Source organism: Dama dama, chromosome 12 (genome assembly GCF_033118175.1).
Source record: "Dama dama isolate Ldn47 chromosome 12, ASM3311817v1, whole genome shotgun sequence".
In the NCBI taxonomy this organism is placed as follows: Eukaryota; Metazoa; Chordata; class Mammalia; order Artiodactyla; family Cervidae; genus Dama; species Dama dama.
Genome location: NC_083692.1, coordinates 74310360 through 74330037, shown reverse-complemented (window position 1 = coordinate 74330037; position 19678 = coordinate 74310360). Strand labels below are relative to the sequence as shown.

Here is a 19678-nt window from a genome sequence, read left to right as displayed (position 1 = left end):
GCATTGCCTTTCTTTGGGATTGGAATGAAAACTGACTTTTTCCAGTCCTGTGGTCACTGCTGAGTTTTCCTAATTTGCTGGCATATTGAGTACAGCACTTTCACAGCATCATCTTTTAAGATGTGAAATAGCTCAATGAAACTAAGCCATGCCATGTAGGGCCACCCAAGATGGATGGGTCATGGTGGAGAGTTCTGACAAAATGTGGTCCACTGGAGAAGGGAATGGCAAACCACTTCAGTATTCTTGCCTTGAGAACCCCATGAACAGTATGAAAAGTCAAAAAGATAGGACACTGAAAGATGAACTCCCCAGGTCGGTAGGTGCCCAATATGCTACGGGAGATCAGTGGAGAAATAACTTCAGAAAGAATGAAGAGACGGAGCCAAAGCAAAAACAACACCCAGTTGTGGATGAGACTGGTGATAGAAGCAAGGTCCAATGCTATAAAGAGCAATATTGCATAGGAACCTGAAATGTTAGGTCCATGAATCCAGGCAAATTGGAAGTGGTCAAACAGGAGATGGCAAAAGTGAACGTGGACATTTTAGGAATCAGCAAACTAAAATAGACTGGAATGGGTGAATTTAACTCAGATGACCATTATATCTACTACTATGGGCAGGAATCCCTTAGAAGAAATGGAGTAGCCATCATTGTCAACAGAAGAGTCCAAAATACAGTACTTGCATGCAATCTCAAAAATGACAGAATGATCTCTGTTCGTTTCCAAAGCAAACCAATCAATATCATCGTAATGCAAGTCTATGCACCGACCAGTAACACTGAAGAAGCTGAAGTTGAACAGTTCTGTGAAGACCTACAAGACCTTTTAGAACTAACACCCGAAAAAGATGTCCTTTTCCTTATAGGGGACTGGAATGCAAAAGTAGGTCCTCCCTTTGGTATTAAAAAGATGTATGTTAGACTGTCATCTGATCAATGGAAGCTCTGGTATTTTTCTCTTTCTCTGGAAAGTCCATATAGTGAGGCTTGCTTATTTTAAGGAGTTAAAGTGAGGGACAAGATATTTCCTATTACAAAGAACATGCAAAAGAGATTAGCTTATTTATGAGATTCCTTAGTCTGGTATTAGGGCTTCCCTGGTGGCTCAGATGGTAAAGCGTCTGCCTGGAATGCGGGAGACCCAGGTTCAACCCCTGGGTTGGGAAGATCCCCTGGAGAAGGAAATGGCAACTCACTCCAGTACTCTTGCCTGGAAAATTCCATGGACTGAGGAGCCTGGTAGGCTACAGTCCATGGGGTCGGAAAGAGTCGGACACGACTGAGCAACTTTACTTACTTTACTTTAGTCTGGTATTAGACTAATTAGATGTTATAGAAATATCACGGAGTTATTTCAGAGGTATGCTGAAAAATCTCATTCCTTACCTTCCCTCACCCTTTTAGTGATATTTAAAAGGTATTTGTAAAAAAGATATGCATTAATATATGCCATCATAAATACATATTAAAAAGATGAAGAGCCCATTAGAAAATGGTCAAAAGACATGGAAAAGCAATTGTGGAGTGAAAAAAGTACAAACGGACAATTCAGGGATTAGTGGTTAACTCCACTAATAATCATTAAATACATTCATGTATCAGTGAGATGCATTTTCTTTTCTTTGGGGAGCTGTGTTGTGTGGCTTGTAGCATCTTAGTTTCCCGACCAGGGATTGAACTGAGGCCCACAGCACTGAAACCATGGAGTCCTAATCACTGGACTGCCAGAGAATTCCCAAGATGCATTTTCATGCAGCAAATTAGCAAAATTAAAAAACCAAACTATAATACACTGTCTTGTCAAGAGAATGGTAGGTGAAGAATGGGCATTCTGATGTATCATTTTAGTGAGATAAATTTTGGTATAGTTAATTTAAAAACTCTGAAGTGCATAATTATAATGATGTATCCTAAATAAATAATGTATACAATCATAAAATTATGTTGCAGAAACCAGTACTCAGAAACCACACACCACACTTGGAGAGTTGGAGAACTCAGGTTTATTACACTGGCGGGCCCAGAGGAGTTAACACTCCAAGCTCTGAGCCCCGAACAAAGGGGTTACAGAGCTTTTATACATGGACAGGCATGATTAAGTGGGTTTGCTGGTTTGCAGGGGCTGGGCGATTGCAAAGAACAGGACAAGGGTGAGTGAGATAAGCTCCAGTTTCTAATATTGTGAGTCCCCACTTTCTGAGACCTACATGATCTAGACTTTGTAAGGAGTAAGCTGAGTTACAGAGGCAGAAGGAGCAGGAGGTTATGTAAAATTTTAACTTTTCCTCTTCAGTTATAGCTAAATAAAAACAAGGTTATTATACATTAATAATATAGAAAATTCAAAATGCCCATATGATAAAATACAATAAATATATTTTAAAAGTGGTATAAAATTACTGTATTGACCTAGGAGATATTTATTATATAAGGTTAAGTGGTAGGTTTAAAATAATATGTACTGTGTATATAATGGTATATCTTTTATATATACAGTTATCTCTGTATTCTCATTACAGATAATTTTTATTCTTATTCCTTACTTGACTTTTCTAAATTAAAACATAGAATCTTATTAATTAAAAAATGGTTTACTTTTTTTTCAGATTGGAGAGATAATATATACTTATTGCAGAGCAACAACAAAAACAAAAAAACTTCAGCAAACATAGAAATGTATAAGGAATAAATTTATTGCATTCTTTCACTCAGAGATAACCACTGTTAATGCTTTAGGGTAGACCTTTATAAGCTTTTCTGTGTATATAACACTAGCAAGAGTTTTGTATACAGATGATTTTAGCACATGGGTCTCAGACTGTTCTAAAAAGCTTCCTTAATTTCAGATAAAGAAACAGAGGCTTGGACAATTAAGAGTACTACTTTATTTGACTTCAGGTTTTACTAGGTATCTGTGGAAAGGAGCATGATGACCTTGAATTCTTAAGTTGGAGCAGTCAAAAGGGGAAAGCTCCAGTGAGTTGGTAGACAAGGGAAGCTAAGGAAATAAGTGAAGTGTAGTGATAGTCACTCGGTTGTGTCTGACTTTGTGACTACAGAGACTGTAGCCCACCAGGCTCCTCTGTCCATGGAATTCTCCAAAGATAGACTTTATTTACTATTTTGATTATTTTGCCTAAGGTGAAAAATGGTCTCTGTGTAAAGAGGTGCCACTAAAGTGCACGGAATAACCATTCCCTTAAGTGCTGCTGCTGCTGCTAAGGCGCTTTAGTCGTATCCAACCCTGTGCGACCCCACAGACGACAGCCCACCAGGCTCCCCCGTCCCTGGGACTCTCCAGGCAAGAACACTGGAGTGGGTTGCCATTTCCTTCTCCAATGCAGGAAAGTGAAAAGTGAAAGTCAAGTCGTTCAGTCATGTCTGACTCTCAGCGACCCCATGGACTGCAGCCCACCAGGCTCCTCCATTCGTGGGATTTTCCAGGCAAAGTACTTAGTGGGTTGCCATTGCCTTCTCCTCTCTTAAGTGGAATGATATCAAATATCACACTTTGATATTTAAGTACTACGTTAATTAACACATGCAAATGTTTTATCATAGATGGAACAAAGGCATTGTACCTAACAACTACTGAATAGCTTTCATGGGCCAAGTATTGTTATAAGTTTAACAGAGGTGGACCTTATGAGGCCTTCCCAAACAGGCCCTCTCCCACAGCCTCTGCTTTAGCTACTCTCTGAAGTACCTAGATAATAGTATTTGATGCACATTTCCTTAGCTGTTTCATCCAGTGGAAAATGTTAAGTACTTGATGACCAGGAGCACATAGCCCCAGGCCTCCTGGGGCCCAAGGACTGATACTGTTAACCCCTATGACACTGCTCTGTTACCTTGCCATCAACCAATCAGAGGACTGTGCATGGGATGGATGATCACAAACCTTGTCCCCCTTCTCCCTCATCTGGCTTTTAAAAATGCCTATAGTTTTGGTCTTGAGTCACCTGTCTCCTTTCATGGCCCTTCTATAAAGCTTTCTCTGCTACAAACTCTGATATTTTGGTTTGTTTGACCTCTCTGTGCATCAGGCACATGAACTTGGGCTAACATTAAGTGTTTTATCTATTAATATTATATAGATATTCCCTACAATCCAAAAATAGGGCATAGCAGTGAAATGTTTGCAAGCAAAAATGGCATAAAGTGAATCAATAATTACCTTAGGGCATAACTTGCTAATGGATGCACAAATGATCTGAGATAAAACACAGATGCTCACAGTTATAGTTCACGGGTATGGTGGTCATATGCTAAGAACCTAAGTGTAGTCCTGGGAAGAAGCTTAGCAGTGCCACTTCTTGTTATTCAAGGATCCTGAAGCGTCTATAACAACTCACTGTAAAACAAATGCCAAACACTACTTTTGCTTTTCTCCTTTTTTTATATAAAAGCAAAAGTCTCCTTCGAATTTAAGTTAGCAAAACAGACACTAATATAAGTCTTTTTCTGTAAAGCAAACTTTCAATAAGCAAGGGACACTTGTAATTCTTTTACTTTTTAAAAAAATTCTATGAGTCATATATTATTATTTTCTCCAGTTTACAGTTGCAAAAAGTGAAGCCCAGAGAGCTTAATTAATATACCCAAAGTCATATTGCTAGAAATTACAAGACATAGTATTTGAAAGCTGTCAGTATGAGTCTAGAGTTTCTTTCCCGTTTCAGGAATTGTGATGATTGGTAAACTTCTGTTTTTAGAATAAAACTATCATGCTCCAATGCAGCGATGAAAGCCAAGTTATCCAGTCATTAAAAAATAAATGATTGTATACAACATGTATTTAATGTGCTAATAAGGAATGTAAGTATGTTGAGAAGGATTTGATACCAAGTTTGGCCTTGCTCATTTTCTCTCCCAATCCTATGATGTATTTCTATTTCACTTTACAGGAACATTTCTGATCCAATTTCAGAAATTTGAAACCATGAACCAAGAAAATAATTCAGGAGTGACTGAATTTGTATTGCACAGTCTTTCAGGTTCTTGAGAGCTACAACTTTTCTATTTTGCATTTTTTACACTTCTCTATTTATCTATTGTGCTGGGGAACCTCCTCATAGTGCTCACAGTTTTCTTTGAACTTTCCCTACACACACCCATGTACTTGCTACTCAGTAACCTCTCCTTCATTGATGTGTGTCTGTCCACCTTTGCTACTCCCAAAATGATTGTTGACTTCCTCGTGGAGCACAAGACCATCTCCTCTGAAGGCTGCATGGCCCAGATATTCTTCCTGCACGTCTTTGCCGGTGGTGAGATGATGCTCCTTGTGGCCATGGCATATGATAGATACGTGGCCATATGTCGCCCCCTGCATTATGCCACCATCATGAATGTGCGCAAGTGCGTAAGCCTCGTGGTGGGCTCCTGGCTCATTGGGGCTCTGCACTCGGTAAGTCAGTTGGTCTTCACAGTGAACCTCCCATTCTGTGGCCCCAACAGAGTGGACAGTTTTTTCTGTGACCTTCCCATTCTGTGGCCCCAACAGAGTGGACAGTTTTTTCTGTGACCTTCCCCTGGTTATCAAACTTGCCTGCACAGACCCTTTCACTCTTGAGGTCCTGATGCTCTCAGACAGCGGGCTAATGGCCACGTGCTCCTTTGTGCTCTTGCTGGTCTCCTACACGGTCATCCTGCTCACCGTGCGGCGGCGTTCCTCAGCGGGCATGGCCAAGGCAAGGGCCACCCTGAGCGCCCACATCGCCGTAGTAACCCTCTTCTTCGGGCCCTGCATCTTCATTTATGCCTGGCCTTTTAGCAGTCTCCCAGTGGATAAGTTTCTCTCAATATTTTATACAGTTTTTACTCCTCTTTTAAATCCCTTGATCTACACCTTGAGAAATAAGGAAGTAATATCAGCAATGCAAAAACTAAGGCGCCGACAGGTGAGTTCCTAACGGTCTCCCAGTGCTCCTTTGTGACCACCAGCAGCCCATAATAATAGCCGGTTAGTGTACCTTCTTCTGTGAATTACTGTTATGTCTCAAATACCATAGGACACATTTTCTTCCTTTTCATATCTTTTGCTTATAGAACAGTAAGCTAGTGATCTTAGATAACAGAATAGGACACCCCGTCTTTTGCTTGTGAAATGACTTTTTTAATTTCATGGCAAAATTATTTATAGTGTTGGGAAAGGGCTGTATTTTTCCTATTACCCCTTGTGAGGGCTTATGTATAAACTAGTAAAAAAAAATTGACACAAAGCAGATTAACAGGAGAAAAAGAAACACATTTTAATTCATCCACATGAAGCTCTTATAGAAATGAAACCTAATAAGAGGCCAAAGCAGGCAGCTTTTATACATTTTAGACAAAAAGCAAACAAAAAACAACAAATTTATGAGGAATTGACAGGACAAAGAAAATTAGCATTTGGGTGCCCAGTTAGTGAAGAATCTAAGCAGAGTTTGCAGTTGGGATAGTAAAGTAAGGAAGTAACAAGGTTTGCTTCTGTAGGCTTCTTGGTCCAATTCCCTGTCTTTGGTGATAAATGTGTCCTTCTACCTCCAGATACAGAGGGTGCAACCCCTCATATAAGAGATTTCCTACTTTTAGCAGACAGAAATGTGGGTCAGTCAGAATGTCCTTCTTGCATTGGTCATTTCTTAAGTAACTTGAAGAATCAATATAGTAACTTTAATAATCTGTATGTCATTGAGGCACATTTTGAAGCAACCTACCATGGACACCAATAATAATATTAAAAGTCTTCTTTTTCTAAGGGAACCCTTGTAGATTATTGATGGAAATGCAAATTGGTGCAGTAAAAAGCAGTATTAAAAAAAAACTAAAAATATATGGATGGACCTAGAGAATATTACAGTTAGTAATATAAGTTAGACACAGAAAAACAAATACACTATGATATCTCTTATGTGCATTATTTAAAAAATAATACAAATGAAGGCATATGGTAAAACAGAAACACACTCACAGATATAAAAAGCAAACTAGTGATTACCAGTGGGGAGAAGAAATGGGAGAGGGACCTGTTAGGGGTCTGGAATTAGATACAAATGACTGTGTGAAATTGAAAGTGAAGTCATTCAGCTGTGTCCGACTTTTTGCGACCCCATGGACTGTAGCCTACCAGGCTTCTCCATCCATGGAATTTTCCATACAAGAGTACTGGAGTGGGTTGCCATTTCCTTCTCCAGGGTGTCTTCCCAACCCAGGGATCCAACCCAGGTCTCCAGCATTGCAGGCTGTCTGAGCCACCAGGGAAGCCAAAAACACACAAATGACTGTGTATAAAACAGAGATGCAACAGGGATACATTGTATAGCACAGAGTATTATAGCCATTAACATGTGATAACTTCTAATGGAATGTAAACTGTAAAAATACTGAATCAGTATGCTGTACTCCTGAAGCTAATATAATATTGTAAATCAACTATACGCCAATAAAAGTCTTCTTTTCCTAAAAAAAAGTGATTAAATTCAAGCTTCTTCCAATCTACTTGATAAATATGGAGATGTACAAAATACTAAAATTATGTATAATATGTAAATAATATTTGCAAGTTTTAGGATAGTAATTAATTTACAGTTATTTTCCAGTCATCTTTTTATCTGGTATCATTATTGTCATAAATTTTACAGATGAGGAAAACTTGACACAGTTCTCACCATTTTTATTTGACAGAATAAGTCCTGATTGTAGACTTCATTCCCTGTCTCTTCTTTCTTCATATATGTATACAAACACAAACAACTATATTCCTTGCTATTCAAGTTATTTTTATCTGAACTAAGGAACTATTACACTGAGACACATTTTTTGGCAGATTATTTCTTGCAATCTAAAGTCTCATTGCAAACTAACCAAACTTAGAGATCAATGAGCACATAGGCTATATTGCAGAACTCATCTGAACTCAGAAACCAAATAGATTGCATATTTACTTTAATGATGTTACAAATACTAAAATGTGACTCCACAAGTAATGTTTACATATTTCAGGGTATTAAATCGAAGTTCAGAATTGACACTTAAAGTTGGCGATTCAAAGAGTACATACAAAAATAGACATCTCTCCATATATAAAGAGAGGATTTTTTTCTAACAGTGCTAAATGTGTGACTTTGCTAATATGTATTCTCCTCTCTATCTCCATGTCATGCCCTCTTAATTTACATTGACCAATAAAACATACTTGAGACATATTTATTTATATTTATATAAATATATAAAATTATATATAAATATATTTATATTTATAAATATTATATTTATAAAACATACATATTTTAAGGCTCTCTAAAAGTATAAAATCATTATTTTGAATTTTCAAAAGAAGGCCACATTTTCAAACTTAAATTTAATATTCAATTCTTACTCATAGTGTAACCTTCTTTCATCAATTAGAAAACCAAGAGTGAGTGTCATACAAATTAATTTAGTTGAACACACTCATAATTAGCAAGAAGAAGAAATGATTCAAGTAACTTTAACTTGTGACTTCTGGCCTTTGAAAGAAAGCAAAAACAAAAATGCCTCTGAAGGATCACATGGATTTAAACACACGAAGTCCTGCTGCTGAGCGCAGAAGAATTGATGCTTTTGAACTGTGGTGTTGGAGAAGACTCTTGAGAGCCCAACCAGTCCAACCTTAGGGAGATCAGTCTTGGGTGTTCGTTGGAAGGACTGATGTTGAAGCTGAAACTCCAATACTTTGGCCACCTGATGTGAAGAGCTGACTCATTGGAAAAGACCCTGATACTGGGAAAGGTTGAGGGCAGGAGGAGAAGGGGATGACAGAGGATGAGATGGTTGGATGGCATCACTGACTCAATGGACTTGGGTTTGGGTGGACTCTGGGAGTTGGTGATGGACAGGGAGGCCTGGCATGCTGCGGTTCATGGGGTTGCAGAGTTGGACACGACTGAGTGACTGAACTGAATTGAGGTCCTGTTGAGTTTGAGTTCACAGTCAAACTCACAAAACACGAGGAACCTATCCCCAGTAAATAAGAGTCAACAGACAAAATGTATTAACCTCCTGCTTCCCCCTCAAATCAGTAGTAAATCTTAGATATATAAGAAATATGTTCAAAATGACTAAATGTATATAGCAAATAAAAAGGAGAAAATATTACCATCATAAAGTAAAAGCAGGTGGCTTCTGCCTAGGGTGAAAAGAGTAGACATAATTTTTCATATTCCTCCTGCTAAATACAATTATAATAGTGGATATAATCTATAAAAGAAACATTATAAGAAGGGAGACTGGATAGGGACCTAGGGAATGACATGATATAACTTAAAAAGCCAACAACTCAGACACTGTAATTAGAAAAGACAAAAAAAAATAAATAAATCCTAACAAAATCTTGTTCTCTCAAGCTGAAGAACCAAGAAGGCACCATCTGGCAAGACAGAAAACTTCCACAATAGTTTCTCTACTCCAGCCAAACACCATACCAAAAAAACTTTTATCCCACTTCACACTAGCAAAGGCCAATGGATAGCTTAGACTCCTATTCCTGGCCAAAGTGTAAAAATGTACCTAAATCCCCCACCTCCTGAGATGGTGTCAGAGGAGGGCATGTAGGGAGACAGAGCTCTCATCTTTGTCAGACTGTAGTCAGTTCCTCCTCCCTTGGTGTAAGTGGGTAGCAGCATTAGCCTCCAATCCCTCCCAGCCAGGTAGTATTGAGGGAGGCCTCGGGAGGAGCCAGAACTCTCTCCCACCCAGCAATGACTAGAAGCTCCTCACTATCCTTGGGTGCTGAGCAACTGGACTTGTACCCCCACTGGACCTGAGAAGACATTGTTCCCCTGTCTTCATTTTTTTTTTTTTTTCTCCCTGCCAAAAAAAAAAATGTGGGTTGTGTCTCTTATCATCAAAGATGTCATGTTCATCACATGATTTTTATTATGCTTTTATTTTACTAACCGTAGAAGAAATGGGTACTAGCTTTTAGGTAAAGAATAAGGCCCAGTGATTCACCATCATTCCCACATACAAATGGAGAAACAGATTCCGGAACTGTGTTTTACCTGAAAGAATATGGCTGGTTAGCCCCTAAGTTCAAATATCTCTCCAGGCATGTAGGCAACTAGTGAGGTTGGGTTCTCTGAAGAGTTAAAAGCCAAGTAGAGTGAGGGGGCAAAATAAAGAGAAGACTGGTCTCCCTTTAAGCTAAGGATAAACAGAGGCTAAACTTGTGGAAAATATGTGGAAACCCATCCAACAAGAAATATACATATTTATGATTCCAATTCCTTCAAGTCTTTGCTCAAATGGAATGTATAACAGGTACCTGTCAAAGCAATTTATAAAGAACTGAGCTAAACAGACCAGTTTAAATAAGGTTAGTTTCATTCTTTTACAAGTGGTTGACCAGTTTTCCCAGCACCACTTGTTAAAGAGGTTGTCTTTTTTCCATTGTATATCCTTGCCTCCTTTGTCAAAGATAAGGTGTCCATAGGTTCGTGGATTTATCTCTGGGCTTTCTATTCTGTTCCATTGATCTATATTTCTGTCTTTGTGCCAGTACCATACTGTCTTGATGACTGTGGCTTTGTAGTAGAGTCTGAAGTCAGGCAGGTTGATTCCTCCAGTTCCATTCTTCTTTCTCAAGATTACTTTGGCTATTCGAGGTTTTTTGTATTTCCATGCAAATTGTGAAATTCTTTGGTCTAGTTCTGTGAAAAATACCGTTGGTAGCTTGATAGGGATTGCATTGAATCTATAGATTGCTTTGGGTAGAATAGCCATTTTGACAATATTAATTCTTCCAATCCATGAACACGGTATGTTTCTCCATCTGTTTGTGTCCTCTTTGATTTCTTTCATCAGTGTTTTATAGTTTTCTATGTATAGGTCTTTTGTTTCTTTAGGTAGATATACTCCTAAGTATTTTATTCTTTTTGTTGCAATGGTGAATGGTATTGTTTCCTTAATTTCTCTTTCTGTTTTTTCATTGTTAGTATATAGGAATGCAAGGGATTTCTGTGTGTTAATTTTATATCCTGCAACTTTACTATATTCATTGATTAGCTCTAGTAATTTTCTGGTAGAGTCTTTAGGGTTTTCTATGTAGAGGATCATGTCATCTGCAAACAGTGAGAGTTTCACTTCTTCTTTTCCTATCTGGATTCCTTTTACTTCTTTTTCTGCTCTGATTGCTGTGGCTAAAACTTCCAACACTATGTTGAATAGTAGTGGTGAGAGTGGGCACCCTTGTCTTGTTCCTGATTTCAGGGGAAATGCTTTCAATTTTTCACCATTGAGGGTGATGCTTGCTGTGGGTTTGTCATATATAGCTTTTATTATGTTGAGGTATGTTCCTTCTATTCCTGCTTTCTGGAGAGTTTTAATCATAAATGAGTGTTGAATTTTGTCAAAGGCTTTCTCTGCATCTATTGAGATAATCATATGGTTTTTATCTTTCAATTTGTTAATGTGGTGTATTACATTGATTGATTTGCGGATATTGAAGAATCCTTGCATTCCTGGAATAAAGCCCACTTGGTCGTGGTGTATGATTTTTTTTAATATGTTGTTGGATTCTGTTTGCTAGAATTTTGTTAAGGATTTTTGCATCTATGTTCATCAGTGATACACTTTCTAACACCATACACAAAAATAAACTCAAAATGGATTAAAGATCTAAATGTAAGACCAGAAACTATAAAACTCCTAGAGGAGAACATAGGCAAAACCCTCTCTGACATAAATCACAGCAAGATCCTCTATGACCCACCTCCCAAAATATTGGAAATAAAAGCAAAACTAAACAAATGGGACCTAATGAAACTTAAAAGCTTTTGCACTACAAAGGAAACTATAAGTAAGGTGAAAAGACAGCCCTCAGATTGGGAGAAAATAATAGCAAATGAAGAAACAGATAAAGGATTAATCTCAAAAATATACAAGCAACTCCTGCAGCTCAATTCCAGAAAAATAAATGACCCAATCAAAAAATGGGCCAAAGAACTAAACAGACATTTCTCCAAAGAAGACATACAGATGGCTAACAAACACATGAAAAGATGCTCAACATCACTCATTATTAGAGAAATGCAAATCAAAACCACAGTGAGGTACCATTACACGCCAGTCAGGATGGCTGCTATCCAAATGTCTACAAGCAATAAACGCTGGAGAGGGTGTGGAGAAAAGGGAACCCTCTTACACTGTTGGTGGGAATGCAAACTAGTACAGCCACTATGGAAAACAGTGTGGAGATTCCTTAAAAAACTGGAAATAGAACTGCCATATGACCCAGCAATCCCACTTCTGGGCATACACACTGAGGAAACCAGATCTGAAAGAGACACGTGCACCCCAATGTTCATCGCAGCACTGTTTATAATAGCCAGGACATGGAAACAACCTAGATGCCCATCAGCAGATGAATGAATAAGGAAGCTGTGGTACATATACACCATGGAATATTACTCAGCCGTTAAAAAGAATTCATTTGAACCAGTCCTAATGAGATGGATGAAACTGGAGCCCATTATACAGAGTGAAGTAAGCCAGAAAGATAAAGAACATTACAGCATAGTAGCACATATATATGGAATTTAGAAAGATGGTAACGATAACCCTATATGCAAAATAGAAAAAGAGACACAGAAATACAGAACAGACTTTTGAACTCTGTGGGAGAAGGTGAGGGTGGGATGTTTTAAAAGAACAGCATGTATACTATCTATGGTGAAACAGATTGCCAGCCCAGGTGGGATGCATGAGACAAATGCTCGGGCCTGGTGCACTGGGAAGACCCAGAGGAATCGGGTGGAGAGGGAGGTGGGAGGGGGGATTGGGATGGGGAATACGTGTAAATCTATGGCTGATTCATATCAATGTATGACAAAACCCACTGAAATGTTGTGAAGTAATTAGCCTCCAACTAATAAAAAAATTAAAAAAAAATAAAAATAAAAAATAAATAAGGTTAGTGAGGTTTGTTATGTAGATTCCTTGGTGTTATCTCAGCTGGTAAGGATCTTGAGTTGTCTCTGATTAACTTCTGACCTTCCTGGTAGAAAGGAGAAGGGAACACCCATACAAATCTATGTCCTGGTTTTAGGCAGTTAGGGAGGACAGAGAGCTTTGCTTAAATCTGTTTCTTCTCAATTGTCCTGAGATTAAAATGATTCTTAAGCCAAAGTGGCATATTTCAGGGTGTCATATTTTGCTACCTTTCACAGTGCTTTATTACTAATAAAGATGAAGGAATATAGCAAAACATTAAAATATGGCAAAATTGAACACTATACAGAGACATTTAACAGTTCTCTTTGAGTATACTTGAAATGTTAAAGTAGTTTTACAGCAGGGTAAACTGAGGCTCAGAGTTAAATGATTTACCTAATAACTTATTCTTCATTATTAATAGAGTTGGGAATAAGAATCTACCTCCTTTAAGTTTTTATTCTTTGTCCTTTCCTCTGTATACTTGCCCAAGGGCTGAAAGACCCTCCCTTTTCCTCCTATGATTCTATGGCCCTCATCGTAATTGCCAACAATGTGGGATGCTATTTACTTTGTTCCAAAGGGAATATGTAGTGGAAAGTATTAATAATACCCATTGGAAGATGAACCTTTGCTATCTATTGCTAAATCTCCAAAGCTTCAGTTGGTCACTTAGATAAAACCATGCACTATTCCAATTTGACAGAAGAAAAAGGCATCTATAAGTATAACTAGGTGGAAAAAGTTAATCCCACAGTAGAGAACTGAAGAGTTCAATTTACATCTCTGATATGTCTTATATCAGGTAGGTTATATCTAACAAAAATGTATATTAAAAATAGATTGTGTCCAGGTATGTTTTGCATTATTACATTGTGCCTCAAAAAGAATCCACAGAAGGGAAGAAAATGTATTAGAAGTAAAAGAAAATGAGTCAAGATGAGAATGTTCGTGTGTTTTAGCAGGTTTGGAAGAATTTGTGAGAAATTATGTAAGAAGATGAAGTATTCTTGGGCAGATTATGACAAACTCCAATTGTACTTAAAAAATTCCATTATGCTATGCTTACCTAGTACCTGAATAAATAAACACGAAAATCAAGGCTATATATTTCTTTGTGGATACAGGCCTATGAAGTAAAACTATAAAAAAAATCATGGAAATGTTAATACCAAATTCAGCTTATAGTTTTGTATTTGTATATCTTTGCATCAATGATTTACTTTACACTCTGTAAAAGTGGATCAGACAAGATTTATTTAAACCTATAGAAATACAGTGCAAATTTCCTGTTAAGATTCTCATTATTTTTTATCACTTTTTAAAAGCTTGGTAAACAGACTGTTGTTTATTTACAATACAAAAAATAAGTAATTTTCTCTATGCTGCAATTCAAATGGATTATTTTATTCCCTTTGAATTTGTTGGTTTGATTATGGGCACTGGCTTTAACGATTCAAGTATGAGCTTGCATTATTAATGAGATGAAATATTTTTGTTCCATGTGGAGATGAAGTTTATGTAGGCACTTTATGGTTTGTTTGTAGACAATTTACTGGGAAGGCCTCTGTGCACAGGAAGATTAGAAGCTAGAAATACTAAATAAAATGATAGATATGAGGTGAAATATATTTCAGTTAGCGCTAAATGCATTTATGGAAAATCTATTTCAGGCAAAATATCTGTACTCTATCCTGTGAGTTGTACATAAGATGCACAAATATTCAAGCATCTCTCCATGTGGTAGGGAAATGTGAGCTACCCACAAACTCTTACCTTAAAAGAGCACATAGTATACATGCAAGTAAAGCACCTCAACAAAACCAGGGGGTGTGACGTTTCAGCTTAAGCTCCATGAAGACTGAGGAGACGACACTTGCTCTGGAATAGACCATCTATCTGTGAAAGATAGGAAAAAATGAACAGGTAGTGTTTACCAGCTACATAAATGATTGAGTGTGTCTTTTAGAGAGCAGGGTAGATAAAACCAGATCAACCATGTATACTTGGTTGTCAAGGTAAAGAATTTAGAATTTATTTATTTTTTCACTTTAAGGAGTAATGAGATGTTACAAGTGGAAGAGTGAGGAAAAAGTAAAGTTTACGACCTGGAAGAATAAAAGTGACAGTTACACAATGAAAAATCCTGAAAGGGAAAAAGAGTTAAATTGAGGAGAAAAGTTGTGAGCCAGAAATTACCTCCTTTTCTTAATTTATACACATTGCGCTGTGTGCTCAGTTGCTTGGTCAAGTCCAACTCTGTGACCCTATGGATCATAGGCCGCCAGGCTCCTCTGTCCATGGGGTTTCCCAGGCAAGAATATTGGACTGGGTTGTGATTTCCTTCTCCAGGGTATCTTCCCAACCCAGGGATTGAGGCTACATCTCCTGCATTGGCAGGCGGGTTCTTTACCAGTAGCCACCATGGAAGCACATATAATGGAATATTACTCAGTCGTCCAGGGGATCTTCCTGACCCAGGGATCAAACCCGTGTCTCATGTCTCATGCATTGGCAGGCAGGTTCTTTACCACTAGCACCACCTGGGAACCCCTTTATACACATTGTATTCATACAATAAACATTTTCACTAGGTAGAGTTCATCATTTTATGTAATAAGTTCATAAACTTGAGCAAGAACAACTTTAGAGATGGGGAAACAGAAAGAAAGTGATTCCACATGGAAAAGATAATAAAATAATGTATGGTATGTTTCAGAATACTGTCAATTACATACTGTTATAAACACTGTTGTCACTAATACATACATTTAATTTTTAATTTCTTAGATGGATTCTCTTAATAGTTAGATTCCAAAAGTCTACAATAATGTATATACAAAACATGGATAAGTTGAAATGTTTCTCTGAACATTCTTCCAATAAAAATATAGGAAATGATTTTCTACTTGAGGGCTTCCCTGTGTGGATTGAGATTGTGTCTGGATCTAAATGAGCATTGATCAAAAAGTATAGAGTTTCAGATATGTAGGATGAATAAATTCTGGAGGTCTAATGTATAGCATGGTGACTATAGTTAGTAGTAATGTATTATATATTTAAAATTTGCTGAGAGACTAGATTTTAATTGTTTTACAACTGAAAAGATAACTATGTGGGATAATGTTAATATTAGTTTGATTGTGGTAATAATTTCACAGTGTATACATGTACCAAAATATCACACTGTAGACCTTAAATATGTTTTACTCATCAGTTATTACTCTATTGAGCTGGGGATGGTGGGATTGAGAGTCTAGGACAGTATCCCAGGGACAGAGTGAGACTTTAGTTTCTTGTATGAAATAGGCAGTTGAACACATATATGCTCTTACTTGGGGGTAAGATCACTTCTCACTCTAAGGCTCATTACTATAACTGTGATCAATGGTTAATTGTGAGAACAAATACAGTTATAAATAGAGCTTCCTGAAAGTTTTTTTTTCAGTTCAATGGAATTGGATTTATATCACAAGGTTATATTATTACAGGGGTGAAATGAGATGGAAGTTTGAAATAATTCTCAGGATTATTCTGATTCCAAATAAAATATATTTGAAGGAGCATGGGACATTTATAATTCAATTATTTTTTCTCTATGCTGAAACAACTAGTTTTAATTATGAAGATGTCTTAATAATCTCATGGAAAAAAAATAATCTCATGGAGAACACTAAGCAAGGGGATCATAAATTATTCTAATTTTGATAGGCAAACATAATGGAAAATTTAGGTTCTGTTTTTAAATTATTAAGGAAAGATGAGTTTTAGATAATTAAGATAAAGTTATAATATGCATTTTAAGAAATCATACAAAAGAGTAATTGACAGTCTAGGTTGCAACTATAGACCTGAAAAATATATATTCAACAATATCTCCTTAGGAGGAACTGTTTAAATTGTTATTATTCCTGCAATAGCAGTAAAGTTTTGTTTACATTGTGATCACGATAAGTTAGGTTATGAATGAGCTTGTTTACTACTGTGTGAAAGATTATTAAGACTATCCCAAAACTCAAGAGGTTCTAATGAGACTGGTAAAATTATCTGGACATTCTCATAAGCTCCTTCTGATTCTTCAGATATATTATCATGGCCTCTTCAAAATTTTTCATTCAGCAAATATGCATTATATCTGGTATCTCAGAATCCTTTGCATTAAAAGTGTTATAGTTTATAATTCTGATTCCTCTGATTCCCCTTCTTTAGGATTGTTTCAAAGCAAGTCTGCAACCTGGATCCATGGAAAAGGTCAATTCGTCGGTGGTGTCTGAGTTTGTATTGCTGGGACTCTCTAGTTCTCAGGAGCTCCAGCGTTTCTTTTTTGTTTTCTTCTCTGTGTTATATGTGGTCACTGTGCTGGGAAACCTTCTCATTATCCTCACAGTGACTTCTGACAACGGTCTACACTCTCCCATGTACTTTCTCTTGGGAAACCTTTCCTTTGTGGACATCTGTCAGGCTTCCTTTGCTACTCCTAAGATGATTATTGATTTTCTGAGTGAACACAAGACCATCTCCTTCAGTGGCTGCATAGCTCAGATTTCCTTCATTCACCTTTTAACTGGTGGGGAGATGATGCTACTTGTCTCCATGGCCTATGACAGATACGTAGCCATATGCAAACCCCTGCACTATGTCGGCATCATGAGCCGAAGGACGTGCACTCTTCTGGTAATGATCTCCTGGGCGGTGGGCTTGGTGCACACACTAAGCCAGTTGTCATTCACTGTGAATCTGCCTTTCTGTGGGCCCAATGTAGTAGACAGCTTCTTTTGTGACCTCCCTCGAGTGACCAAACTTGCCTGCCTGGACTCTTACATCATTGAAATACTAATTGTAGTCAATAGTGGAATCCTCTCCTTAAGCACTTTCTCACTCTTGGTCAGCTCTTATATCATTATTTTCATCACTGTCTGGTTTAAGTCTTCTGCTGCAATGGCCAAAGCATTTTAGACTCTGGCTGCCCATATTACTGTAGTCATATTATTCTTTGGACCTTGCATATTCATCTACATGTGGCCCTTTACCACCTACCCTGTGGATAAAGTTCTTGCCATATTTTATACCATTTTCACTCCCATTCTAAACCCCATTATTTATACATTAAGGAACAGAGATATGAAGACTGCCTTGAGGAAAATTATGATCCATTATCTGAGGCCCAAGAAAATTTCTGAAATGCCAGTAATAGTGAGGAATTCCCTTTATTAGATCAAATTCATTCAAATTCCACAAATCAATAGTCTGTTTATAAATATTTTCAACATGCTTGTATGGTATATCTTAACTGTGGTTGAAAGTAATGAAGAAGATGATTTAGAGAATATTCAGTGGATATTAAGTTTTTCCCAAAGGATGGGAAAAAAGAAAGAGTAGCTGATTCTTTGGTGGGGATAACTTTAGACATTTTAAAAAATCTTATGAGTTTCCCAATTTACATGCCTAAAAATCAATATAGGCAAATAGTGTTTAAGAATCTGAAACTGAATTTTCCCAACCAGAGGATAGCAGCTTCACTAATTTAAGATAAGTGCATAAAATTAAGTGAAGATTCTTCGGTTATGAGACTTCTCCTCCAATATCAATTAAGCCTATCCCATATTATTTTCCAATAACTAACAGTGCTTTAAAATATGGAACTAAATATAATTGGAAGTTTACTTTTCAAATATTTAGTGGGCTTGCTCTGATCAGTTAAGGAAATGCCAGTTTCCTCTGAAATTACGAGTTGTAGAAGAGAGGAGAGTCTTTAAAGCTGACCAATTCAACACTGACTTTTCAGTCTGTTCTATAAGCAGCCATGCAGCACTCCTTGTATGTGGGCCAAATACAAAGTTCTTTGTTATAATGATCAATGTTAAACATACATCCTGGTTAGCAATCAGGACCCCACAAACGGATCTCTACCCTGGACTCTGGGGACAGTTAGGGAAATTATTACTGTTGATTAGACCTTCTACGTTTACTTTCCCAAATCTCTCAATTCATATAAGACAAATAGATTATGTAAATATTAGTTTTTCTTTTATACTAAGGATGAAAACTCTAATTTTGTACTTTATTGCTTGCCTTATTTATTTATTGTTGCACTTTACTGTTCAGCTATACATTGTAATGTGAAGACAGTTGGTTTTTAGTTTGGGTGAGTTGATTTGGTAGAGTAATTTTTGACATTGAAATCTATATGCCATATATAATATTGAATTAATCTTAAATTTGTATCTTAATGGACTTCTTGAAATAAAATGCTAAACATTAAGAAATGGAGTCTGAATTCCCAGAGCTAATTTCACAGAAGAAGAAATGTTCGTGTCAGAGGACTCCAAATTTTGAATTTTCCCACATGGCCTCACTTACATTGTATGCAAGTGAACAAAGTATCTTTACCCTCTCCTTGAGAGGGTCTCTCTCAAGGAGATATAAAGTGCTATCTATATCTCAACCAAGTTTTTTCAAAGAATGTCTGGAAAGCCAGCAATTTTTCCTGTAGTAGAGAAAAACACATTTTCTTCTTAATTTTTTATGTAATCTCTTTATGAGCTGCATATTCAAGGTCATACCTTTAAATGGTGAAGTTGACAACTTTCTTAGCAGTAGATACAATTTCAGATAAGTTAGAAGAATTTCCAGCCAATGTGTGTCAAGAAAAAGAGCAATGGTCACAATTATGTCTGGTGTTTCCTTTCATCAAAAAAGGTAATAAGAAAAGTTAGAA

At 37.1% G+C, this 19678-nt stretch overlaps 1 protein-coding gene, 1 non-coding gene and 1 pseudogene across 2 annotated transcripts; all 3 read left to right on the top strand.

The window, feature by feature from the left end:
* Positions 1-1100: 1100 nt before the first annotated feature.
* Positions 1101-1172, top strand: TRNAS-GGA (transfer RNA serine (anticodon GGA)). The gene has a single exon. It is a non-coding gene; the product is annotated as a tRNA-Ser (tRNA).
* Positions 1173-4948: 3776 nt separating this feature from the next.
* LOC133066879 (olfactory receptor 4K15-like) lies at positions 4949-5921 on the top strand (annotated as a pseudogene).
* Positions 5922-17202: 11281 nt separating this feature from the next.
* On the top strand, positions 17203-18174 carry LOC133067297 (olfactory receptor 4K5-like). The gene is given in 1 exon segment (XM_061158449.1): positions 17203-18174. A coding segment is annotated over 1 exon segment (972 nt).
* Positions 18175-19678: the final 1504 nt, after the last annotated feature.